General features: G+C 39.8%; 1 protein-coding gene across 4 annotated transcripts in view; it reads left to right on the forward strand.

The window, feature by feature from the left end:
- The window catches only part of LOC138765171 (ethanolamine kinase 1-like), a 66,167-nt gene that overhangs the window by 36,065 nt on the left and 8,060 nt on the right, over positions 1–22,042 (forward strand). For 2 of the 4 annotated variants that reach the window (XM_069942049.1, XM_069942047.1), the window contains exons 3-6: positions 956–1,096; positions 1,598–1,740; positions 17,608–17,691; positions 19,065–19,225. In XM_069942049.1, coding sequence (XP_069798150.1) covers positions 956–1,096; positions 1,598–1,740; positions 17,608–17,691; positions 19,065–19,225 — 529 coding nt within the window. Of the gene's footprint in view, positions 1–955; positions 1,097–1,597; positions 1,741–17,607; positions 17,692–19,064; positions 19,226–22,042 lie in introns of those variants that run through there. The other 2 variants (XM_069942048.1, XR_011358514.1) reach the window with 2 other exon arrangements.

The following is a 22,042-nucleotide window of genomic DNA, read 5'->3' on the forward strand; positions in this document are numbered from 1 at the left end:
TCCTGGGTTTGAGAATCCTTCACTGTAGCTGAAAAAGGATGATTCTTAGAAATGCCTTCAGAAGCACTAAATATGATTTGGTTAAAAGGCAAGTTTAAAGTCACTATGAAGACATTTCAAAATCAGTACATTTTTGTAATGAGTACGAGAAAAGCTGATCAAAGCAATATGGGCCCTTGAATACTGATGGTAATAAAATCATGAATTTTAAAGTAATGGTCTGTTGAATAATTACTTGGCATCACTATTTGGAGTTGGAATCATGGCTTGGAAACAACCATTTGGCCCAACTTGTTCACGTCGACCAGTGGGAACCCTTCCATATTAATCCCCTCTCCCAGCACTTGGTCCTTCATTGAGTTTTCAATTTAAATGTTTAATCTGGACTTTTGCTGCTAATGGTCCAGCGTTAACCACTCTCAGGCAATGCATTCCTCGAGTGAAGATGGTACCTCTTGTATCCCCTCTAAATCTACTACATCACCAATCCTTCCCCCCACCCCCTCCTTTGCCCAACATCTGTGACTTCCAGTAGAAGTTGTGTAGCATTTAATCAGGGCTTTAAATAGATAAGAGAAATGTTTTTATTTAAATTGCAAATGGGTGGAAAAAAATGCTGGCAGCACTCTGTCATTCAGTTAGTATCTGTGATGAATTCAGCTCCTACATGCTTCATCAGAACGGTTTTTTTTCTTTCCCAGTTTAAAAAGTCCTTTCTGAAAACTACAATTCAGTCTAGGAAAGTTGTCAGTTTATATTCTAGATTGGTAGACTTTGATAATCAAGGGTATGGAAATAGAATAGTTTGCTGATGAGGTAACTGAACAGCAGAACAATTATGAAGGACTTTAAAGCCTTCTCAGATTCACTGGCACCTTGATAAATGGGAGTGCCTCTCCAAATGAATTTTAGATAGATTGTTTGAATAATGTGTGCGCTTTGCACTTCATTGCAGGCTCATAGCAACAGAACTTGCAAGGATTCATTCTATTCATGCCCACAATGGTTGTATTCCTAAATCCAACCTCTGGGTGAAAATGCACAAGTACATGGCTCTTGTCTCTTCTGAGTTCACACCTGAAGCCAAAAATACCAGGTATGTAGTCAACCATAATTTATCCAAATCAACTGGACTACTGAAGATAATTTACTGCATATAATACAAAACTTTTATCCAGTGATGCAGTGACATGTATTATTGCACAGAGAACAATTTATGCTGCTGAATAAGGGGGTTAGAATTAAACACTAGCAAGGCCCTTGCTGTTGTGGACACAGCCACGTGATGCCAAGCCTGGCCTCTTGATTTTGAGAAACCCAACATGACATTTGAATTTGCTTAATTAAGTATAAAGTATCAACAGTGACCCAGGTTCTAATCCTTTGCTGAGGGCAAGGAGTTTATATGTTCTCCCCATGTCCGTGTGTGATTGCTTCCTCCTTCCAACGGCGTACAGGTTATTAGGTTAATTGGTCACATGGGTATATTTGAGTGGTACGGGCTCATGGGCCAGAAGGGCCTGTTACCACGCTAGTATATCTATGTATTTTTTAAATAATGAAAATGCAATCTAAATTGTATTCTGCTTCTCTTCAGGATTCAGAAGGAAGTGCCACCTTTGCAAACACTGGAGAGGGAAATGGCATGGATGAAACCTTACCTCTCTGAGCTGAACTCCCCCACTGTACTTTGCCACAATGATCTCCTTTGCAAGAATATCATCTATAATGAAAAGGAAGGTGAGGCCATCTTACAAGGCAAAGTAACAGAAAAATACTCAAAACATTTGTATTGCAACTTGTTTACTTTATTTAAAAATATTCAACCAACCATGTCAGTTTTAGAAGTGTTAGTTCTGATCACGGAAGTAAAGAAAAATGGCAACAGAAATCCCTGTTATTCTTGAGGGTGTGACTTGAGCCTGCAAACTGAGCCACTGTTCTGATTGTTATTGACTTCTCCATTTCTCAGCTTGGGCAGATATCTGACCACAGGTTTGTGCACAATTAATGAAGTCAGTTTGTGAATAACGTTAGCTGCATTTGTGTTCCTTTCTATGCATTTGACATTATAGTTTGTGAAGATATTTCTAACTACTTATTGTAAATTAAATTAAATTAAATGAGAGCAACAAATCTGAGATCTGGCTGGATATTCTTTGGCCTCTTGTCAGTAAATAGGAGCCTAATTGAACTAGCTGAACTTTAAATTGTTGACTGTGTTGCATTGTTCGTTAAATTAAATTTAGACATACAGCACAATGACACCCTTTTGGTGCACAAGCCCATGCCCCTGGTCCATTTTGAAGAGTGGGAGGAGACCGGACCGCCCAGAGGAAACCCACGCAGACATGGGGAGAACATACAAATGCCTTACGGAGCACTGGAATCGAACCCCGGTCTCATTTGCTGACACTATAACAGTATATTGCGCTAACTGCTACACGAACTGTGATACTCCTTGTTATAAAGCCTTAAGTTTTTCTCCCACTTGTACCATTTTTAACCTGATAAATGCCTCGCAGGCAGTAGCACGCTCATAGAATACTGGTTTTATATGCCCCTGCTTTATTTTAGAACCTACCAATTCTTGCACTCATGGGCTTCACCACCCTCCAGTCCTCAGATCTGTTAATGTGTTGCAGCAAATAACCTCTCATTGAGCAAACTCATGAAGCAATTTGTTCCCCATCTGAAGATTTTAAGATCTGCAATTGCACATGAATATTCTCAGACTTTGATTGCGTGCTGTGATGGAGTAGGAGGCTGCAAGTTTGTGAATGAGTGGTTGATGTAGTGGAGTGGGCTGAGGGTGAATTTTTTTTAAGGTTTGAGTTGCATGTGGGTGTGGGCAGCAGTGATCATCTGTCCTTGGGAAAATGGTTGTAAACTGTTGCTTAGAGTCTTTGTAGAAGCAGTTCATTGAGGAAGAAAATTGAGATATTGGCCTTGTTAAACTAGTTTACTTGCATCTGCTGCTACTCTTAAAAATGGAGTAATATAGTTTCACATGCAGGAGTGAAATATGCTGTGCAGTGTGACCTTTGACATGTTATTCCAATCATATTCCCTTCAATAAACAGCCTTATTTGGGGAGGGGGGGGGGGAAGAGAGAGAGAGAGAGAGAGAGAGAGAGATCAAAGAGAAAAATCTGAATGGCAATTACAATAATAATGCTGGCAGAAGTCAGTTCTGAGCAGATCTGAAACTCATCTTTTATACCTTGGTTGGGAAAGAGATCCTTTACAGAATTGAAACAGTTTTGACTTGGTAGTTGTGCCAGTTGCTCAAGTAATATGGGGATATTTGAACTTCATTTGTAGCTGATTCTTTTATGACACAGTAAAAGCTAATTGATAAGCCTATCCATTCGTAAGCATCACTCCAAGACTCCCTGATCTCCCTTTTAGCATTTCCATTCCCTAGGGCACTTCCTGCAGAAAGGGCAAATCTTAACCTTCCCCACTCATTTCCATCCAGAACTGCAGAGATCTTCCAGGTGAGGTGTGTCATCCAACCTAATCTATGCTCTGTGTGGCCTCCTAGGCATTAGTGAGACTGATAGGTAGGGTGACCACTTTGCCCTCTATGGGTCGAAGCTTAAACTTCTAGGCGTGAACCATTACAGTTCACTTCACCATTCTACACAGATGTTTTTGTCCTCGGCCTCATCCATTGCCTGGCTAAAGCCAAATATAAACTTGAGGAGTAACACTTGTACCACTTGAACAGCCTTAAACTGAAGGCATGAACATCAATTTTTGGGTCACCCCACCTCTAGCTGGTTTCACTGTTATCTTTACCTACTTCTATTTTTGCACTCTACTTTTCCCCCACCTTTCCCACCTTCTTCCTAATGCCTTATTACTTCCTAACCACTCCCCAGCTTTATTCTCTCTCTTTTTCTCCCCCTTCCTGATCTACTTGATAACTCCTCTTCCTACTATAGTCTTGATTTTAAAAAGGTTTTGGCCCAAAATGTTGACTGACCATTTCTACACCTGGATGCTTCTTGATCCACAACTCATCCAGCTTCAAATGCTTTGCTCAGGGTTCCAGAATCTGCAGCTTCAAACCTGTGTGGGATCATCACATTTTTTAACAAAAGGTTCCTCAATGTTATTACCTCTCCCCCACCCCGACAATCATGTTGCAATGTCATGACCAACCTTTAGCTCTCTGCTCTGGTTAAACAGGTTTTTTTTGTCATCTCATTTAGTCGTGTGTTGCTGCTTGTGGTCCTTGGTTATGTGTGCAAGTTACTGTCTTGTTCTGTTGTAGAACATTTCAAGAATGAAATGTTTGGGATGTCCTATGCATATGTATACAAAGTTTTTTTTTAATTATTTACTGTCTTTTTACCCATTTAAGATCTCCTAACTTCTGAGATGGCTCCTTGAACTGGAGCTGTATGTGACTTAATACTGAATCACTGAGAAGTACAGAAAGGTCCTCAGAATCAAAATTAGGATTTACCAGTCATGAAATTTGAGGCAGCATGATAGTGTAAACATACATATTATAATTATCTTACAGTATTACTATAGATAAATAAAATAAAATTCAAAAAAATAACAATAATAATGTACGAAAAGTAAGGCCTTGTCTTTTGGTTGATTGATCATTCAGGAATCTGATAGCAGTGGGGAAGAAGCTGTCCTTGTGCAGCTGAGGGCTCGTCTTTACATTCCCATACCTTTTCCCCGACGGTAGCAGAGTGAAGAGGGCATGGCCTGGGTGGTGGTTTCTTTGAGGATAGAGGCTGCTTTTTTTAAGACATCGCCTCAAGTCGATGTCCTCGATGGAGTGAAGTCTGGTGCCTGTGATGTTGCAGGCTGAAACAGCAATCCTCTGGTGTTTATTCTTGTCCTGAGAGTTGGCGCCTCTGTACCAGGCAATGATGCAACCGCCAGAATGCTTCCCATGGTACATCTGTAGAAGTTTACAAGAGTCTTTGGTGACCTACAGAATCTTCTCAGGTGCCTCATAAAGTATAGCCTCTGGTGAGCCACCTTTGTGATTGCATCAATGTTGAGTCTCCAGGCCAGATTCTCAGATGTTGACACCCAGGAATTTGAAGGTTTTTTGAAAATGTTATTAAAAATTTTTCCATACATGTAATAATATCCAAATACAAAATATGACAATTATTAATATCCAATCTATTACATGATAGTAAAAACCCCAACCCCTTCCCCACTAAATAACCCCGAAAGAATGAAAAAAGGAATAGAAATTGAATATGTAATAAAACATAAGAGTAAAGTAAGAAACTAGAATAGAAACCTAGTTGCCGGAAGTTCCCCCTCACCACACATAGTCAAGCAGGCTAAAGAAGTTAGAGGCTTAAGGAAAAGGTCTATAAATTAATTCCCCTAATTCTTAAGTACGGGTGCCAAATTTTCAAAAACACATTGTACTTTATAAATGACCTTCACCAAAGGAGTACAGTTATGCATTTCTGCATTCCACCACTCCATACCCAAGTGTGTATCTGATTTCTATATCTCTGCAATACATTTTCTTGCCTCTGCTAAGGTAATGTTTAAAAATTGTTTTTGATATGTAGATACTTTCAATTTTGGTCTTATCACTTCAATATTGTCTAATAAGAGTAACATTGGAGTGGAAATTTAATTCCTATTTTGCATTCTAAATAAATCGCCAAATTTGACCAAAAAGGCCAGGATCAAGTAGAGTGTGTGTGTATTTATATATATTTTTTATATATATATGAAGTCGCTCCAATGAATGTTGAGGATGGAGCGGAGACAACGCTGGTGGAAGCATTCTAGGAGCCGTAGGTGATGCCGGTAGAGGACCCATGATTCGGAGCCGAACAGGAGTGTGGGTATGACAACGGCTCTGTATACGCTAATCTTTGTGAGGTTTTTCAGCCAAAGAAGGAGAAAAGAAGCCTACATCCTGACTGCATCTAAAACAATGATCAGATAAAACTGACTTCAATTTATTTAGCTTTTGTGGAGAAAGGTAGAGTTGATTGAACTAATCTGTATCTAACATTTATAGTATTTGTCCTACTGTCCCAGCACAACTCTGATCAGTTTATTTCACCAATATAAACATTTAAATCTGTCTCCCAATGTTGTCTAGACCTATGAATACTCTTTTTAATAGTTCCCTTCTGCAATAAAGTATACAAAAAGCCAAAATTAATTTCTTAATATTATCTGCTACATATTAATATTTCCACATCATTACATTTTGATTATAACATTGTTGGACCCAATTTATCTCTTAAATAAGGCCATAATTAACGGTAACAAAAAAGTATTATTTTTTAATTGATCAAATGTCATTAAGTTTCTTCCTACGTAGCAATCTTCTACATTTCTAATTCCTTTCTGAAACCAAATATTTTAAAATAATTTGAAATTCTTGACCTTCTCTACTGTTAAGCCCTCCATGAGGACTCGGTTGTGTTCCCCTGACTTCCTCTTGAAATCCACAATCATCTCCTTGGTTTTGCTAACATGGAGCGTAAGGTTGTTGTTGTTCCACCATTCAACGAGCTGATCAGTCTCCCTTCTGTACGCTTCCTCATTGCCGTTTGTGATGATGACACCACGGTTATCGGCAGAATCAAACTTGGAGATGGCATTGGCCTGGCCACACAATCGTGGGTGTGTAGCAAGTAGAGCAGTGGGCAAAGATTACATCCTTGGCGTGCGCCTGAACTGATGATCAGTGAGGAGGACACATTGTTTCCAATTCATACTGACTGATCTTCAAGGATCCAGTTGCAGAGGGGGTGGGGTACAGAGACTTAGAGTTTGTAGCTTCTTGACCAGCACTGAGGGAATAATGGTATTTGAAGGCTGAGCTGTTGTCGATGAAGAGCAGCCGTATGTATAAATTGCTGTTTCGAGGTGATCCAGAGCTGAGTGGAAAGCCAGCTATATTGCATCTACTGTGAAGCGGTTGTGACGACAGGCGAATTGCAATGGGTCCAGATCTTTGCTTAGGTACATGTTGATTCTGGTCATGATCAGCCTCTTGAAACACTTCATCACAGCAGGTTTGTGTGACTAGGTGGTAGTCATTAATGGAGCCCACGTTACTCTTATTGGGTACCAGGATGATTGGTACCTTTTGAAGCTGGTGGGAACCTTTGTTTACCTCAGTGAACACTTTGGCTAGTTGGTTGGCACAGATTTTCAGTACCCTGGCAGGTACGCCATCGGGTCCTGACGCCTTTTGAGGGTTGACCCTCTCGAATGATGTTTTGACGTTGTCCCCAGGGACAAATATTACAGGGTCCTCAGCATTTTCAGGGATTCTAGTAGGTATGGTTCTTCTCAAAATGGGCATAGAAGGTGTTCAGCTCATCAGTTAGTGAAACATCACAGTTATCTTTAGTGTTTACCCTTGATTTGTAGGCAGTAATGGCCTACACTCCCAGCCATTAGCTGGCACATGTCTCTAGCTTCCTCTGGAATTGCCACTTTGCTTCAGAAATGGCCTTCTGCAGGTCGTATCTAGACTTGTAAAGATCTCAATCCCCAGCCTTAAACACCCATGTTCTCACTTTCAGCAGGCTGTGGAGTCTCTGATTCATCCAGGGCTTCTGGTTGGAAATACCCAGTATTTGGGCACTCACTCATCCACGCAGGTCTTGAAGTCGGTGACACTTCTTGCTTATTTATTCAAGATGAGTTCTTAATTATGCTCCACTCACCAATTCAAAGCAGTCCTGCCTCCCTCGAACGTACCTTTGCCGTCTTCACCACTGATGCTGTGGTCTTCAGTCTCTGCTTGTACGCCGGGTGAAGTAGTACAGCCAGGTGATCAGACTTGCCAAAGTGTGGTCATGTTATGGCTCAGTATGCATTTTTCTTGGTGGTATTGCAGTGGTTGAGTGTGTTGGTTTCCCTGGTCTCACTTGTGATGTGTTGGTGGTCGTTTGTCAGCAACTTCTTCAGGTTAGACTGATTGAAGTCTCCCACAATGATCAGACAGGTATTTAGATGTTCTATCTCATGGCTGTTTATCTAAGTTCATCCAGTGCTGGTCTGACGTTAGCCTGAGGCAGAATGTACACTGTGACCAGGATGTTGGTGGTGAACTTCCTTGGCAGGTAGAATGGGTGACACTTGATCGCCAGATGTTCCAGTTCAGGGGAGCAAGGCTGGAACATGACTGTCACGTCTGTGGACCACGATGAATTGATGATGACACAAACACTGGTGTTTGATCATTGCGATGGAGGGTGTAGCCCTTGGGCTGTAGCGCTGTGACTGGAATGTCCGTGTTTAGCCACGTTTCCGTAAAGCACATCATGCAGGACTCCCTGATTTCTCTCCAATGATGAAGTCTAGGTTGGAGTTCGTCATGTTTGTTCTCCAAGGACTGTACGTTGGCCAGGAGGATGGTACCTGCGCCTGCTGCTGGAGGTGTCGCTGCGCCTGCTGCTGGAGGTGTCGCTGCGTCCCTTGAGCTGTTTAAAGGTCCCTCAGTCATTACAAATGAGAGCCTAAAGGAAATCTGTCTTGTGAACACATCATTGCTTTTTTGGTTCTATTGTTCTGAAGCTCTGGCCTCTGACAAATTTTGTGCCTTGGGCCATTTTCAATTATCTTCATCTACTAATTTTGTGCCTGAAAATTATTTCAAAAAAACTCTTTCAATTTAGCAATGGAACAAAATGATTTGGCTTGGAAGCACCACTTAATGTCGGAATGTGTTATAGATATGATCTGGAAAGAAACTCTGGTTACATTTGCTTCGCTGCAGAGTGTGACATCTTTGCAGTTTCATAATTTTACAGCCACAATTCATGTGATACAACTTCTTTTCATTTTTAAAAATGAAAATCCATTGGGATCAAAGCACATTGGAAAATTACATTAGTTAGGAGCAGGGGATCAGCCATCTGGCCTGTCAAGCCTGCTCCGCCATTCAACAATATATTTAATTTAGACATACAGCACGTTAATGGGCCCTTTCAGGTCATGAGCCTGTGCCCGCCCAATTACATCCAGTTGACCTACAACCCTAACACATTTTGAAGGGTGAGAGGAAACTGGAGCACCCGGGTAAAACCCCACGCAGACACGGGGAGGACATACAAAGTCCTTACCGACAGCACCGGATTCGAATCCAGTTCGGTGGCATTGTAATAGTGTCACTAATGGCTATGCTAACCGTTCTACCCTAAGATCATGGCTGATCTGACCGTAGACTGGTCCATTTACTTGCCTGTACCCCATAACCTTTAATTTCCCAATTATTCAAATACCTGTCTGTCTTGCACATTCAGTGAGGCAGCCTCTACTAGGTCCTTGGGCAGAAATTCACTGCTCTCTGAGAGAAGCAATTTTTCTTCATCATTCTTAAATCTACCCAACCCCCCCCCCCCCCAAAATTTTGGATCTGTGTCCCAAGTTGTGAAAAGATGCTATATTAATGTTAAGTCCATCATTCTCTGCATTAGCAACTTTGAGAATGAAATTTTTGGGTTAAGTGGTGTTGCTTGCCTAGCTTTGATTGAACACCCTGCTACTGCATAGTTTTTATTCTAAAATAATGAACCTCCCAACATATTGCAATTTATATTTCACATGTTTTATAGTTGCTTTTCGGTAGGTGAGGAGGACTCTCATTATGCACTTTGCTTTAATGGGCATGGATCCCAGTATTATCAAGCGTATTTGATGCTTTTCTTTCCCTTTCAATTTTAGAATTTTTTTCTTCATTTCATTTGAAATTCATTAAAACTATCTAACTTTTGAAAGTTAATTGGGAATACTGTTGGCTAGCAAAATGATTGGTCAATGTATCTAAATGAAATGTGTACATTTAATTATTGATCAGACTTGGGAATCCTCAGATTGTCTGAAAGTGATTCGTACCCCAAAGCACTAATTGAAGTCTAAGATTACATTGTGATAAGTTTTCAATGTCACTTTCTATAACAAACTTGCAATTTATATTGCACATATTTAAAGACCGCATGACTTTAAAATACAGAGGAATTGGGGCTTTTCTGTCACTAAATATGACTCTACCTCCATCATTCTTCCATTGCAGTATTGGTCTACAAGTCATTTTCCTAATTTCATTGACTAATTAATTGTAAAGACCTGGTTCTATATCAACAAGAAGGGAGTTACTCAAAGAACTTTCATTATATTCTGACACATGCTTTATTAAAAAGAAAATTTCATCAACCGTATCAGTTTGGTAGCATTGGAATTAACCACTGACCTGGGCCAGAATATTAATAGAACTCCCAGAGATCAGTTAATTGGAGATGTCACTTGGCTAAATTTGTTGCCTTTCTGAGCAGTGATCCCAATTGATATGTGAGTTTGTGAAGGTAACTCTAATGTTTTTTTATTGTGAAAGCTCTAAATTGAACTGAGATCTCACTGGGTGGTGCTGAAGTCTCCTGTTCATAATTTTGAAGTGGTTAAATGTCAGTCTGTTGGCAATGTCACCTTGTTTTATTGCAACATCACACAAAATGCTGGAGGAACTCAGCAGGTCAGGCAGCATCGTGGAAGGTAATAGACATTTCGGCCCCTACACCTTTCCTCAGAAATGGCCTTGATAATTTTGTTTTGCTGTAAAATGCTGTTAGTATTTCTTCCCAGCTGTATCATTTTAGGCAGGGACACACTGCCAACTTTGTCCTGCTTCTGCTTGCCACTGTTTCACTCATGAGCAATCATCACTCTCCAGACATCTGATTCTTCACTGTGTTACAATAAATAACCCTCCCTGAGTTAACGTGTGCTCAACTGAAAATCCCCAAGTTTCACTGAAGTGTGAGGCGTTCATTTCAGATGAGGGACTAACAGTGAAGTTGTATTTTATTGTATGTAATCCATTTCATTAAATGCTCCCAACTCCAAACACTTGATTTTGGCCCTCTGTGCAATTTTTAGTCATGTATGAATTACTATTCAGTGATCCTTTTAAAAGTGTTACCTTTGCTACCAAGAAGCAAAATCCTAATGATACTGGTAGTACCTTTTTCTACTGATTACTAAGCATGCAATAAAATTATTGACTGAAGCCATCACTACTAGAACGTGGATCTTGCTTCAGAATTTCAAGGAAAGGGCTCGGGGTTTGTGTGATGGTCTGAGCATTGTTTTGCAGTCTTGAGCAGAGCAGTTCCTGTGCCACATGGTGATGCACCCTGCCAGGAAACTAGATGGTGATCTTTGGAGGTTGTGAAGTAATGCAGGTCATGTGACACATTTCCTCAGAATTTTGAGGAAGTAGAGGTGCTACTGCAATTTCTTGGCCCATGTGTGACATGGGATTTGTATGATTATGAAATAGGTTGCTTTTATTGTCTTCTGTTTCCCTTTTGGAGTTGTAAAAGACTTCAGAGAATCTGATTTGGTTGAGACCATAATTGTCCATCATGTCATAGACCAGGCCTCTGAAAAGTTGCAGTTTTCATCATAGATGTGACCAAAGGGTGATTTTAATACTCCAGAGCTGCACAAAATTCAAATTTATGCAAATCCCTGTAATAATAGTTGGAGTAGCAGTTAGTACAACCCCTTTACAATGCCAGTGATCAGGACTGGACCGGAGTTTGAATCCTGCGCTATCTGTAAGGAGTTTATACGTTCTCCCCACGTCTGCCTGGGTTTTCTCCAGAGGTTCCAATTTCCTCCCACCATTCAAAAAAAACTTACAGGTGGTGAAGATTAATGGGGTGTAAATTGGGTGGCATGGACTGTTACAAACTAACAACCTTTTTAATTATTTTTGGAACTAAAGGGACTTTGTTATCACTAACAGGAACAGCAATGGAAAATTCAAAATAGTTTTTGTATTAAACTATTAATAGCATAACATTTCTTATCTCTAAACTTAACCCCACTCTGAAAAGTCAATCTTTAAAAGTTCAGCATAATTCTAGTCTTGCTTGAAGGTCTTAAATTCTCAGTTCAGAAATAATTATTAAGTGCTTTTAAACATTGTATCTTCAGTACTCTATTCACAATGGTTATGAATTCACAAACCCAGACAAAAATTAAACAAATGTGGTTATCTTCTTCCACGATGATGTCAAATACCAGACCAGGGTTACATGAAGTGGCCATACAAAAATAGATGCAGTAGAAATCTATCCTCTTTTCTAAAGAGTGAAATAGCCTTCCTTATTTCAAAAGTCACTGATTCTGTGTCCCCCTTTTCCCAGGAGCAACACACAACGGCACCAATTCTGATTACTGTAACTTAACCCTGTCTTTCACAAAGGATTTTGACTTCTTTACTCTCCAAACTAAACTCTTCCAAAACTGAACTCAATGTCTGAATTCGGTAATGTATTTCTCCAAATCATGTGACCGTTACATCTTCACCCAATTCTTGGAAACCACATGACCATCAGTTTTATTTCTACCAAAATTATGTTCCTTTTTCAAACTCATTTCATATCCATAATAGTCTCTGACCCTATCTCTGTTCAAGAGGCTTAGGTGGTTCTAATTAAAAACAAATGGCTTCCTTCAGCAGTTCTTAAATAATTAAGACCTACTTCAAATCCATTAGCTCTGACTTTCCCAGACATGTTGACTCCAAGAATGAACACTTTTCTGAAAACAATGGTTCTCTTTAAAAATTTTGTGACCCTGTACCAGCCCACAACTAACTTACTAAGAGTACAGATACCATATTTTAAACTCTTTAATTTACTAAGACATTTTTATATATGAGAAATATAGTTTAACATTAAATTAAAGATTAACACAAATCTATTACTGGATTCATGGGCCGAAATGGCCGGTTACCATGCTGTATGTCTAAATTTAACAAGTGGGCAAGGCAAAGGGTGGAGTTGGATAACCAAAAATAACAATGAGTGCTCAAAAGAGCAGAAGCTGAAATGCAGTGTTGTGGCTAATTTTTAGAGATTCTCTTAACTGTGATATGTTGTTATGTTACATGGAAATGAAGTCTCACAAGGTATAGGTATAACCTGTTTTACGAATACTAATTCGCTTTACAAAGACACCTGTGTTTGCTATCCAAAAGAAATTTGAATGGGTTTTCGCTTTTACAAAAATAGCCTTCAATAGTAATGAATGGGTCTTTGCTTTATGCCATCTCGGCTGACGAAAGGTTTCATAGGAATGCTCTACTTTCGTAAAACGGTATAGCTGTAATGTGCTAGCAAGCTTGCATAGTATGTTCATGCATCTTGATGTCACTCTTGCAATTCTAAGGTAGCTGATGGTTTGTTTCCAGTGAAGAGAAAATCTGAGTTGAAAATCCAGTTTAGAATTGATGGTGGTGTAGTCTTTTGGATGAGGAGTTGAACAGGAATTATTCATGGCTTAATAATCAATATTTTATCTTTGAATTAATTCTGCCACGTCACAGGAACAAGGTTGGATGAGGCTGCATTAGGAGTACAGTGTTGTATCCCCACTATAGGAATAATATAATTAAATTGGCAAAGGTACAGAAAAGATTTCCAAAAATGTTGCTGAAATTGGTAGGTTTAAATTTGAATTATAGGCTGGGACTCTTCTCTCTGGACCATAGGAGATCTTGGATGTTTATAAAATTATGAGGGGCATAGATAAGGTAAATAATTAGGTTTTTTCCCCAGTGAAGGAGAAACTAAAACTGATTTGACATGAGAGGGGATAAATGGCTTTGTGACTAAGTTTGCAGATGATAAAAAAGGTAGGTACAATGGTCAGAGGGAAATCGAGGAGAAAATTTGTAAGGAGATGGCATATATGTGTAGTGAAAAGAAGGTGGTGATTATAGGAGATTTTAACTTTCCACATATTGACTGGGACGCCCATACTGTAAAAGGGCTGATTAGGTTGGAGTTAGTCAGATATGTTCCGTAAAGTTTTCTAAATCAATACATAGAAGAACCAACTCGAGAGGGTGCAATGTTGGATCTCCTTTAGGGAACAAGATAGGTCAGGTGACATGTTTATGTGGGGGAACACATTGGGTCTAGTGATCATAATACTATTAGTTTTAGGTTAATTATGGAGAAGAATAGGGCTGGGCCCAAGGTAGAGATTCTTGATTGGAACAAGGCTATTTTGAGGAGATGCAGAAGGATTTAGAAGGTGTGGATTGGATAATATATAATTTAGGAAAGGATGCAACAGATAAATGGAGGATGTTCAAAGGGGAAATTTACAGAGTACAGAGTCGGACTGTCCCTGTGAGGATTAAAGGAAAGGTTAGAAAATATAGGGAGCCTTGTTTTTCAAGGGATATTGGAAATTGGTTTGGAGGAAGAGTGATGTGTACAATAGACAGCAGGGAATAAATGAGGTGTTTGAGGAATATAAAGAATGCAAAAAAAATCTTAAAAGAAATTATAAAGGCTAAAAAATTATGAGGCTGCTTTGGCAGGCAAGGTAAAAAATAAATCCATAAGATTCTGCAGTAAATTAAAAGTAAAATAATAGTGAAGGATAAAATTGGGCCCCTGGAGGATCAGAGGGGTAAGGCTATTTAAGGAGTTAGAAGAGAATAGAAATTATACAGCTTAATGAGGAAGTAGTACTGGCTATTTTAAAGAGAATAAAGGTTGATAAATCTCTGATCCTGACAAGATATTCCCTAGGACCTTGAGGGTGGTTATTGTGGAAATAGCAGGGTTCTGACAGAAATATTAAAAATGTCATTAGCCACAGGGGACGTACTGGAGGATTGGAGGGTAGCTCATGTTGATCCATTGTTTTAAAAAAAAGTCTCTAAAAGTAAACCGAGTAATTCTAGGCCTGTGAGTCTGACGTCAGTGGTAGGTAAATTAATGGAGAGTGTTCTTAGAGATGGAATATGCAATTATGTGGATAGACAGTGACTGATTAGGGGTAGTCAACATGGTTTTGTGCATGGTAGGTCTTGTTTAACAAATCTTAGAATTTTGCAAGGAGATTTACTAAGAAGATTTACAAAGGGAAGGCTATGGATGTTGTGTATATGGACTTTGGTAAGCTTTCGACAAGGTTCCGCATAAGAGGTTAGTTAGGAAGGTTCAATCATTAGGTATTAATGTTGAAGCAGTGAAATGGATTCAACAATGGTTGCATGGGAGATGCCAGAGAGTAGTGGTGGAAAATTATTTGTCAAATTGGAGGCCAGTGACCAGTGATAGGTACTGGGTCCATTATTATTTGTCATATATATTAATGGTAAATTGGATTAGTAAGTATACAGATAATACTAAGATTGGTGGTGTTGTGGAAAGTGAGGAAGGTTTTCAAAGCTTGCAGTGGGATATAGGCCAGTTGGAAGAGTGGGCTGTAAGATGGCAGATGGAGTTTAATACGGATAAGTGTGAGATGCTACATTTTGGTGGGACTGATCAGCAAAGGTCAAACTCGTTAAATGGTTGACAAATGAGGAGTCCTGTCGAACAAATTAATTTAGGAATTCCGGTACACAATTCCCTGAAAGTGGAGTCATGTGTAGATAGAGTGGTGAAGAAAGCTTTTTGTATGTTGGTCTTCATAAGTCAGAGTATTGAGTTCAGGAATTGGGTCGTCATGTTGAAGTTGTATAAGGCATTGGTAAGGCCAAATTTTGTGCAGTTTTGGTCATTGAATTATCGGAAGGATATCAACAAAACAGAGAATGCGTAGAAGATTTACAAGAATGTTGCCTTGGTTTCAGGGTTTGAGTTACAGGGAAAAGTTAAATAGGCTAGGACTTTATTGGAGTGAAGAAGAATGAGGGGTAATTTGATAGAGGTACAGGTACACAATCCTTTATCTGGAACCCTTGGGGGACAGGGTGTTCCGAATTTCAGATTTTTCCGGATTTCGGAAAGCCCACCTGAATTGTGCTGCTGTATCCGCTGCCACCCCCAACCGCCGGTCCCTCCGCCGCCTCCCCCAAATGCCAGTCCCCACTTGCCAGATTTTGGAGCTTTCTGGATTTTAGATGTCCAGATAAAGGATCGTGTACCTGTATTTAAATGGGAATAGACTTTTTCCTTTGAGAGTGGGGGAGATTCAAACAAGAGGATATGGATTGAGATGGAAGGGGGAAACATGAGGGGGAATTTCTTCACACAGAGGGTGGTGGGAATGTGGAATGAACCTCTGGCCAAAGTAGTAGATGTGGCCTCAATAAGGAAAAGTTGGATAGGTATATGGTCATGAGAAACATAGAAGATAGGAGCAGGAGTAGGTAATTCGGCCCTTTGAGCCTGCTCCGCCATTTAATGAGATCATGGCTGATCTTAAAGTTCAGTACCCCGTCCCCGCCTTCTCTCCGTAAACCCCTAATTCCCTTATGCAAAGCAATGGGACTAGGCGGGAAAAGGTGTTCGGCATGGACTAGAAGGGTTGAACTGGCCTGTTTCTGCGATGTCATTGTTATATAGTTATAGGTTGAAAGACAGGAGAAAATAGAGGCTGCAGAGAGACTGGATATATTGGGAGAATGGGCAAAGAAGGGCCAAATTAAATTCAGTTTTTGAAAGTGTTCGATTGTGCACTTTGATAGAAGAAATAACAGGGCAGCATATTATTCAGATAGGGAGAAAATTCAAAATGCGGAGATGCAAAGGGACTTGGGGGATGTTGTGCAGGATACCCTCAAGGTCGCCTCCTGGTTGAGTCAGTAGTGAAGAAGGTGAATGCAATGATGGCATTCCTATTGAGAGGAAAAGAAGATGAGCGCAGGGATGTGATGTTGAGGCTTTATAAACCATTGGAGAGGCCTTATTTGGAGTATGGGATACAGTTTTGGCTCTTTATTTAAGAAAGGACATGCTGGTATTGGCGCCACAACCTCATGGGCCGAAATGGCCTCTAACCATGCTGTATGTCTTGAAAAAAAAATAATTGGTACTCAGTTACTGAGAATAGATTTATTCTGGGCAGGTTAAAACCTGGCAGTCTGCAGCTGTAAGAATGCAGTATTTAAAACTACTGTAAGTACTCATGGAATTATCTGGATTTTTTCTAGATGAAAACAATTTGCCCCTTTCCCCTGTATAATGGTTTGAGTCACAATTTTATTTTGATGTACCTGAGTGGAACTGAGTTTATCCCTCTATGAAAAGTAGGCTTCACAGAACCAAAAATTTAACACTTTAAAATAGGAGTTCTGAGCATGTGATTTATTGGATTCGGATTGTTTCAATGCTTATAGTTTTGAGAAGGTGTCATTAATTCCAATTAATTATGAAACACTATTGAGAACATCTACAGGGAACTCTGCTGTCAGAGAGCAGCAGCAATCATCAAGGATTCACACGCTTTGTTCTCGCTGCTGCCATCAGGAAAGAGGTATCGGTGCCACAAGACTCTCACCACCAGGTTCAGGAACTGCTGCTCCCCCTCCACCATCAGTCTCCTCAATGACAAACTCAATCAGGGACTCGTTTAAGGACTCTTACTTGTGCACTTTATTGATTTTCATTTGTTCTCTCTGTATTGCACAGTCAGTTTGTTTACATTCGTTATCTGTTTACAATTTATTTGTTTGCATGTATACGCTGTGTACAGTTTTTTGCACTACCAATAAGTGGTAATTCTGCCTCACTGTAAGGAAAAAGAATCTCAGGGTGATATGTGGTGTCATGTATGTGCTCTGACAATAAATCTGAAAATCTAAATGTATTTCTAGGTTGGGTGAAATTTATTGACTACGAATATTCCAGCTACAATTACCAGGCCTTCGATATTGGAAATCATTTCAATGAATTTGCTGGTGAGTCTTTTGTAACTGCAACCACTCCTTATGCTATTCAGGGAAAGCAATGCAATGCTTAATGTACAGGGTGGTGAAAAATCTGTGGTGGGGGGTGGGTGGGAGAGAGAGACCTCTCCACAACCTCAAACTAACCCTAACCACACTTGTTAAAAAAAAATCCTAGATGTAATTTAAAAATTTCATAGTTTGGATTCATGGCAATGTTTTGGTCATTGAACCAAAAGGTGAGAGAGAGGGTGATGGAATTATGTTCAACTGTGTTTTAATTGAGGGGTGACTGCCCTGATAAGATTAATTGCAAAAGTGCAAGTTTTGCTGTCATGCACACATTTTTAACGAGGCCTGTGATTTTTCGTGTGCTCTAAGATGCTATTCAGTTGCACACAAATCTTCATTCAATTTAACTAGTCTATGTTCATTCCAGTCTCCTCTTGCCCTTCAACATTCCTTTCTCTCAAATTTCCATTTCTTTGATTTATTCCACTTCCTTGATTTATTCCACTTCCTTGATTTATTCCACTTCCTTGATTTATTCCACTTCCTTGATTTATTCCACTTCCTTGATTTATTCCACTTCCTTGATTTTATTCCACTTATGACAAGTACATATAGGTTATGTTGGTGAGGTTGGGAATAGGCTGGTGTGGGGTATACAACCCTGCATTATTGGCATTCTTTGTGCAGAGTTGTTTCTTCTCTACTGGATTTATTGGTAATGACTATATATTTAAGCCTTCTAGTTTGGTGTGGCCAGCAAATTTAATAGCCCCATCATAATTGCATCCATAAACATGCCATTGTTCTCAAAGTAAATCCTATTGCCCATCTTCAGAGTGCTGTCCTTCATGATCTCTGTACCTTGTTGGGCCAAAAGGTTGTGGTTTAGATCTCCTTGTAATGAATGTTTTGGAGCCAATGCAATGCTGGGGAATGTGCATTGGAGCAGGTGTTATCTTTTCTATGGGATATTAAATGAGACTTTATCTGCACACTTGGGTGAATGTAAAAGATTCCATGGAGTTACTTCAATTAAGCAAATTTACTCTCCATTCAACAATGATCAGTAGTGACTGACTACATTTCAAAATATAATTTTTTTTTGTAGTTTGCAGAGAATGGAATGTTTTGAAACCTAAAGGGACGTGAAAGTTGCTAAATAAAATTAAACTCTTCTCAATAACTACTGCTTCTCTTGGTAACACAATATTTACTCATCTTTGAGTACATGTGCCCAGGAGTTTGTTTGAATTACTTCACATGACTAAAGTGGGATAGGGAATGTATGACTGATCATTCTCAGCATATATTATTGTATTTTTGGTACGAGTGTTGACCAAATATTATTGTAACCCTCTATCTTACTATGCTAGGTGTGAGTGAGGTTGACTACTCTTTGTACCCAGACCAATCCTTGCAGATGCAATGGCTGAGAATCTACTTGGAAGCATGTAAGCAATTTACGAAGAAGGCAGGCGAGGTAACTGACAATGAAGTGCACACCCTCTATGTCCAAGTCAACAAATTCTCCTTGGTAAGTACAAAACATGAACACTGGAGTCTCATCAATCCTGGTTTGCATCTTCCTCCACCTCAATCTGCTTTTTGTCCTATACTGACTCCTAACCTGGTGTCTTTTGAGCTATTTGTGGTCACAGAATAGTATAGCACAACTGTCTGGCCCACAATGTCTGTGTCATCTACAATGCTAAATTAAACTAAATCTCATTTACCTCTACATGGTCTATGTCCCTCCATCCTCTGCCTTTCTAAATGCCTCTTAAATATTGCCATTGTATCTGTTTCCATTGCCTCCCCTACCAGTGCAAATCAGGCATCCAATATTTTTTACTACCATTCTGGGACAATTAAAAGCAAATTCTAATAGAATAACTTGCCTTGCAAATATTCTTTAAACTCCCCTTCCCCCCCACCCCTTCACTTTAACCCTCTGCCCACTTGTACAGTAGAATCCCCATTATCCAGCACCTACAGGGATCACAGATGTCAGATATGCAAATTTTCTGGTTTTCTGAGATTCACTTTTCTAATGCATAACTATATCCTTGCATTGAGGATACAATGTTTAAAAGATGAAAGATGGTGTAAAATAATTGGAAAAAAATCAGTATTGTAATCTTTAATTATGTAAAGTTCACTTTAATCAGGTAATTCCTGAAACTTGCAAAGTTTAAATTTGAACCCTAGCCGCTGGCGCTGTAACCATCCTGCACTAACCACTACACTAACTACTGCGGTCATAATTAACCTTCTCCCCCAAGTTCACAGATAAAGCCTTACTAATATACCAATAAAGAAAAAGACTATGAAACAGGGATAAGGGGACACTTTGAGGGAGTTGTCATCCCACTCCTCATCCCACACAACTTTATTGAAAATTTACCACCTTCCTCACACTGACAACCCGGCTCACCTCCACACAAATGTTCTGGTCAGGCCCTCAATGCACCTTTCACGCACTGACAGCCCAGCTCACCTCCACACCAGTGCCCCAGTCAGGCCTTCGGCGCAACCCCCTCGAACCGACAACCAAAGTCGCATGCATACAAGTGGCGACAGCGAAAAGTATGTCACAAATTGAGGGGCATTGCTCGTTCAGTGTGGCAAACCTCAGCAATCTTCCATGGGATCCATTCACCCAGTCAATTGTATTTATTTCCTCTTTTCTTGCTGGTTGTTTGAGTTTCCAGTTGATTGAATTCCAGATCATTCTGATTCTACTATACTTGACATTTCTACCCTGGGGAAAAATAGTCTGCTCTCTATCTATGCCTCTTTACTTTGAAGTCAGTCTAATCAAGGCAACATCCTGGCTTCCATATATTTGGTGTGAACACAACTGGCACACAATATTCCAAATATGGCCAAACCAGAGTTTGTACAAGACTTTTATAGTCAGTGCCCAAGTGTTGCCACTTTCAGAGATGTATGGATTTGGACCCTCAAGAGTACGTGTATGGAAAAATCAGGAGGCTACTGTTGTATACAGTACAACCCCGATTATCCGAAAGGGTGCTTATGTCGGATAAATGGGTTTTTTTAAAGAACTTTTTTTTCAAAAAACAGCCCAGTAGCAACACCAAATCACTTGTAAAGGTATTTAAACAACAGGGGAAGGCTTTTCGAGCATTAAAATGTTTCATTCTCACCAAAAAAATCCTGGTTGCCGCCGATCACCAGCACCTCCCCACCGAGGACCAGCTCATTCCAGGAGTCTGAGGTCTGCACTGCCACCAGGACCCGATATCTCCAGTCAGTTTGGCTCCAAAAAAATTTGGATAAATGAGGACTTCTGATTTGTTTCAAATATCATCATTTATCTGAAATTTATTTATGATAAATGAGGATTTTGGAAAATCCGATTTCGGAAAATCGGAGATGTACTGTACTTCCCTCTTCCATTTCAAAGGTCAAATGTAACACCTTGTACTTGTCCAGCTCAAACTCCCTTTGCTATTTTTCAATTCATATTTCCATCTATATCCTATTGTGTCCATTAACAATCTTCCTCATTATGCGCAACTCTGCTCATTTGTGTGTCATCTTCAGACTTGTTAATCAGTCCATCTACATTTTTGTCATTTATATGTATCACAAAGGACCCACTATGCTCAATGATCATAGACCTTCCATTAAAATAATGCTCCTCCACTACTGCCCTCATGTCCTACGGCCATCCCACCTTTGAATCTGATCTACCAAGACCCCTGAATCCCAAATGCCTTGCTCTTTTGGGTCAGCCTAGCATGAGGGACCTTTTAACATCCACACCCCAACATTCATCAGTCACCTTTTTCACTACGTCAAAATTCTTAGCCAAATTTGTAAGATGGTGCTACCTAATTGGGAGAGGAACAATGCAACTCCATGGTACTGTCCTCAGACAAACTTAATCCTTTCTCTCTTCTGAAACATGCTGATTGTAGTGTAATAAAAGACACTATCCATCAACTGAACTTTTATAAGAAGGAATTTGCATCATACCTTTTTGGGATCACGCAGAATTGAGTGCTTCATGTTCCGATGGCCCATAATTTGAAATGTAACCCTGTAACCTTTCTCGACTTTGAGTAAGCCTTTTGTTTTTAGACAAATAGAGCAAGCAAATAATTCACCCAGGTAAATTACAATTTATTTGTATGTTGATTGAAGGAAAAAGGAGAGATTTGGGAGGGGATTGCAGAGGCTTGGGTCATGGTCAGCAGAAAGTATGTGTCCATGTAGAGGAGTGTTGAAATTTGGGGCTATTGAAGAGGCTGGACTTGAAGGGGCACAAAGATCTTGGAGGGTTTTAGAGCTGGAATTGCAGAGATGGAGATTTAAAATGTAC

Source organism: Narcine bancroftii, chromosome 5 (genome assembly GCF_036971445.1).
Source record: "Narcine bancroftii isolate sNarBan1 chromosome 5, sNarBan1.hap1, whole genome shotgun sequence".
NCBI lineage: Eukaryota > Metazoa > Chordata > Chondrichthyes > Torpediniformes > Narcinidae > Narcine > Narcine bancroftii.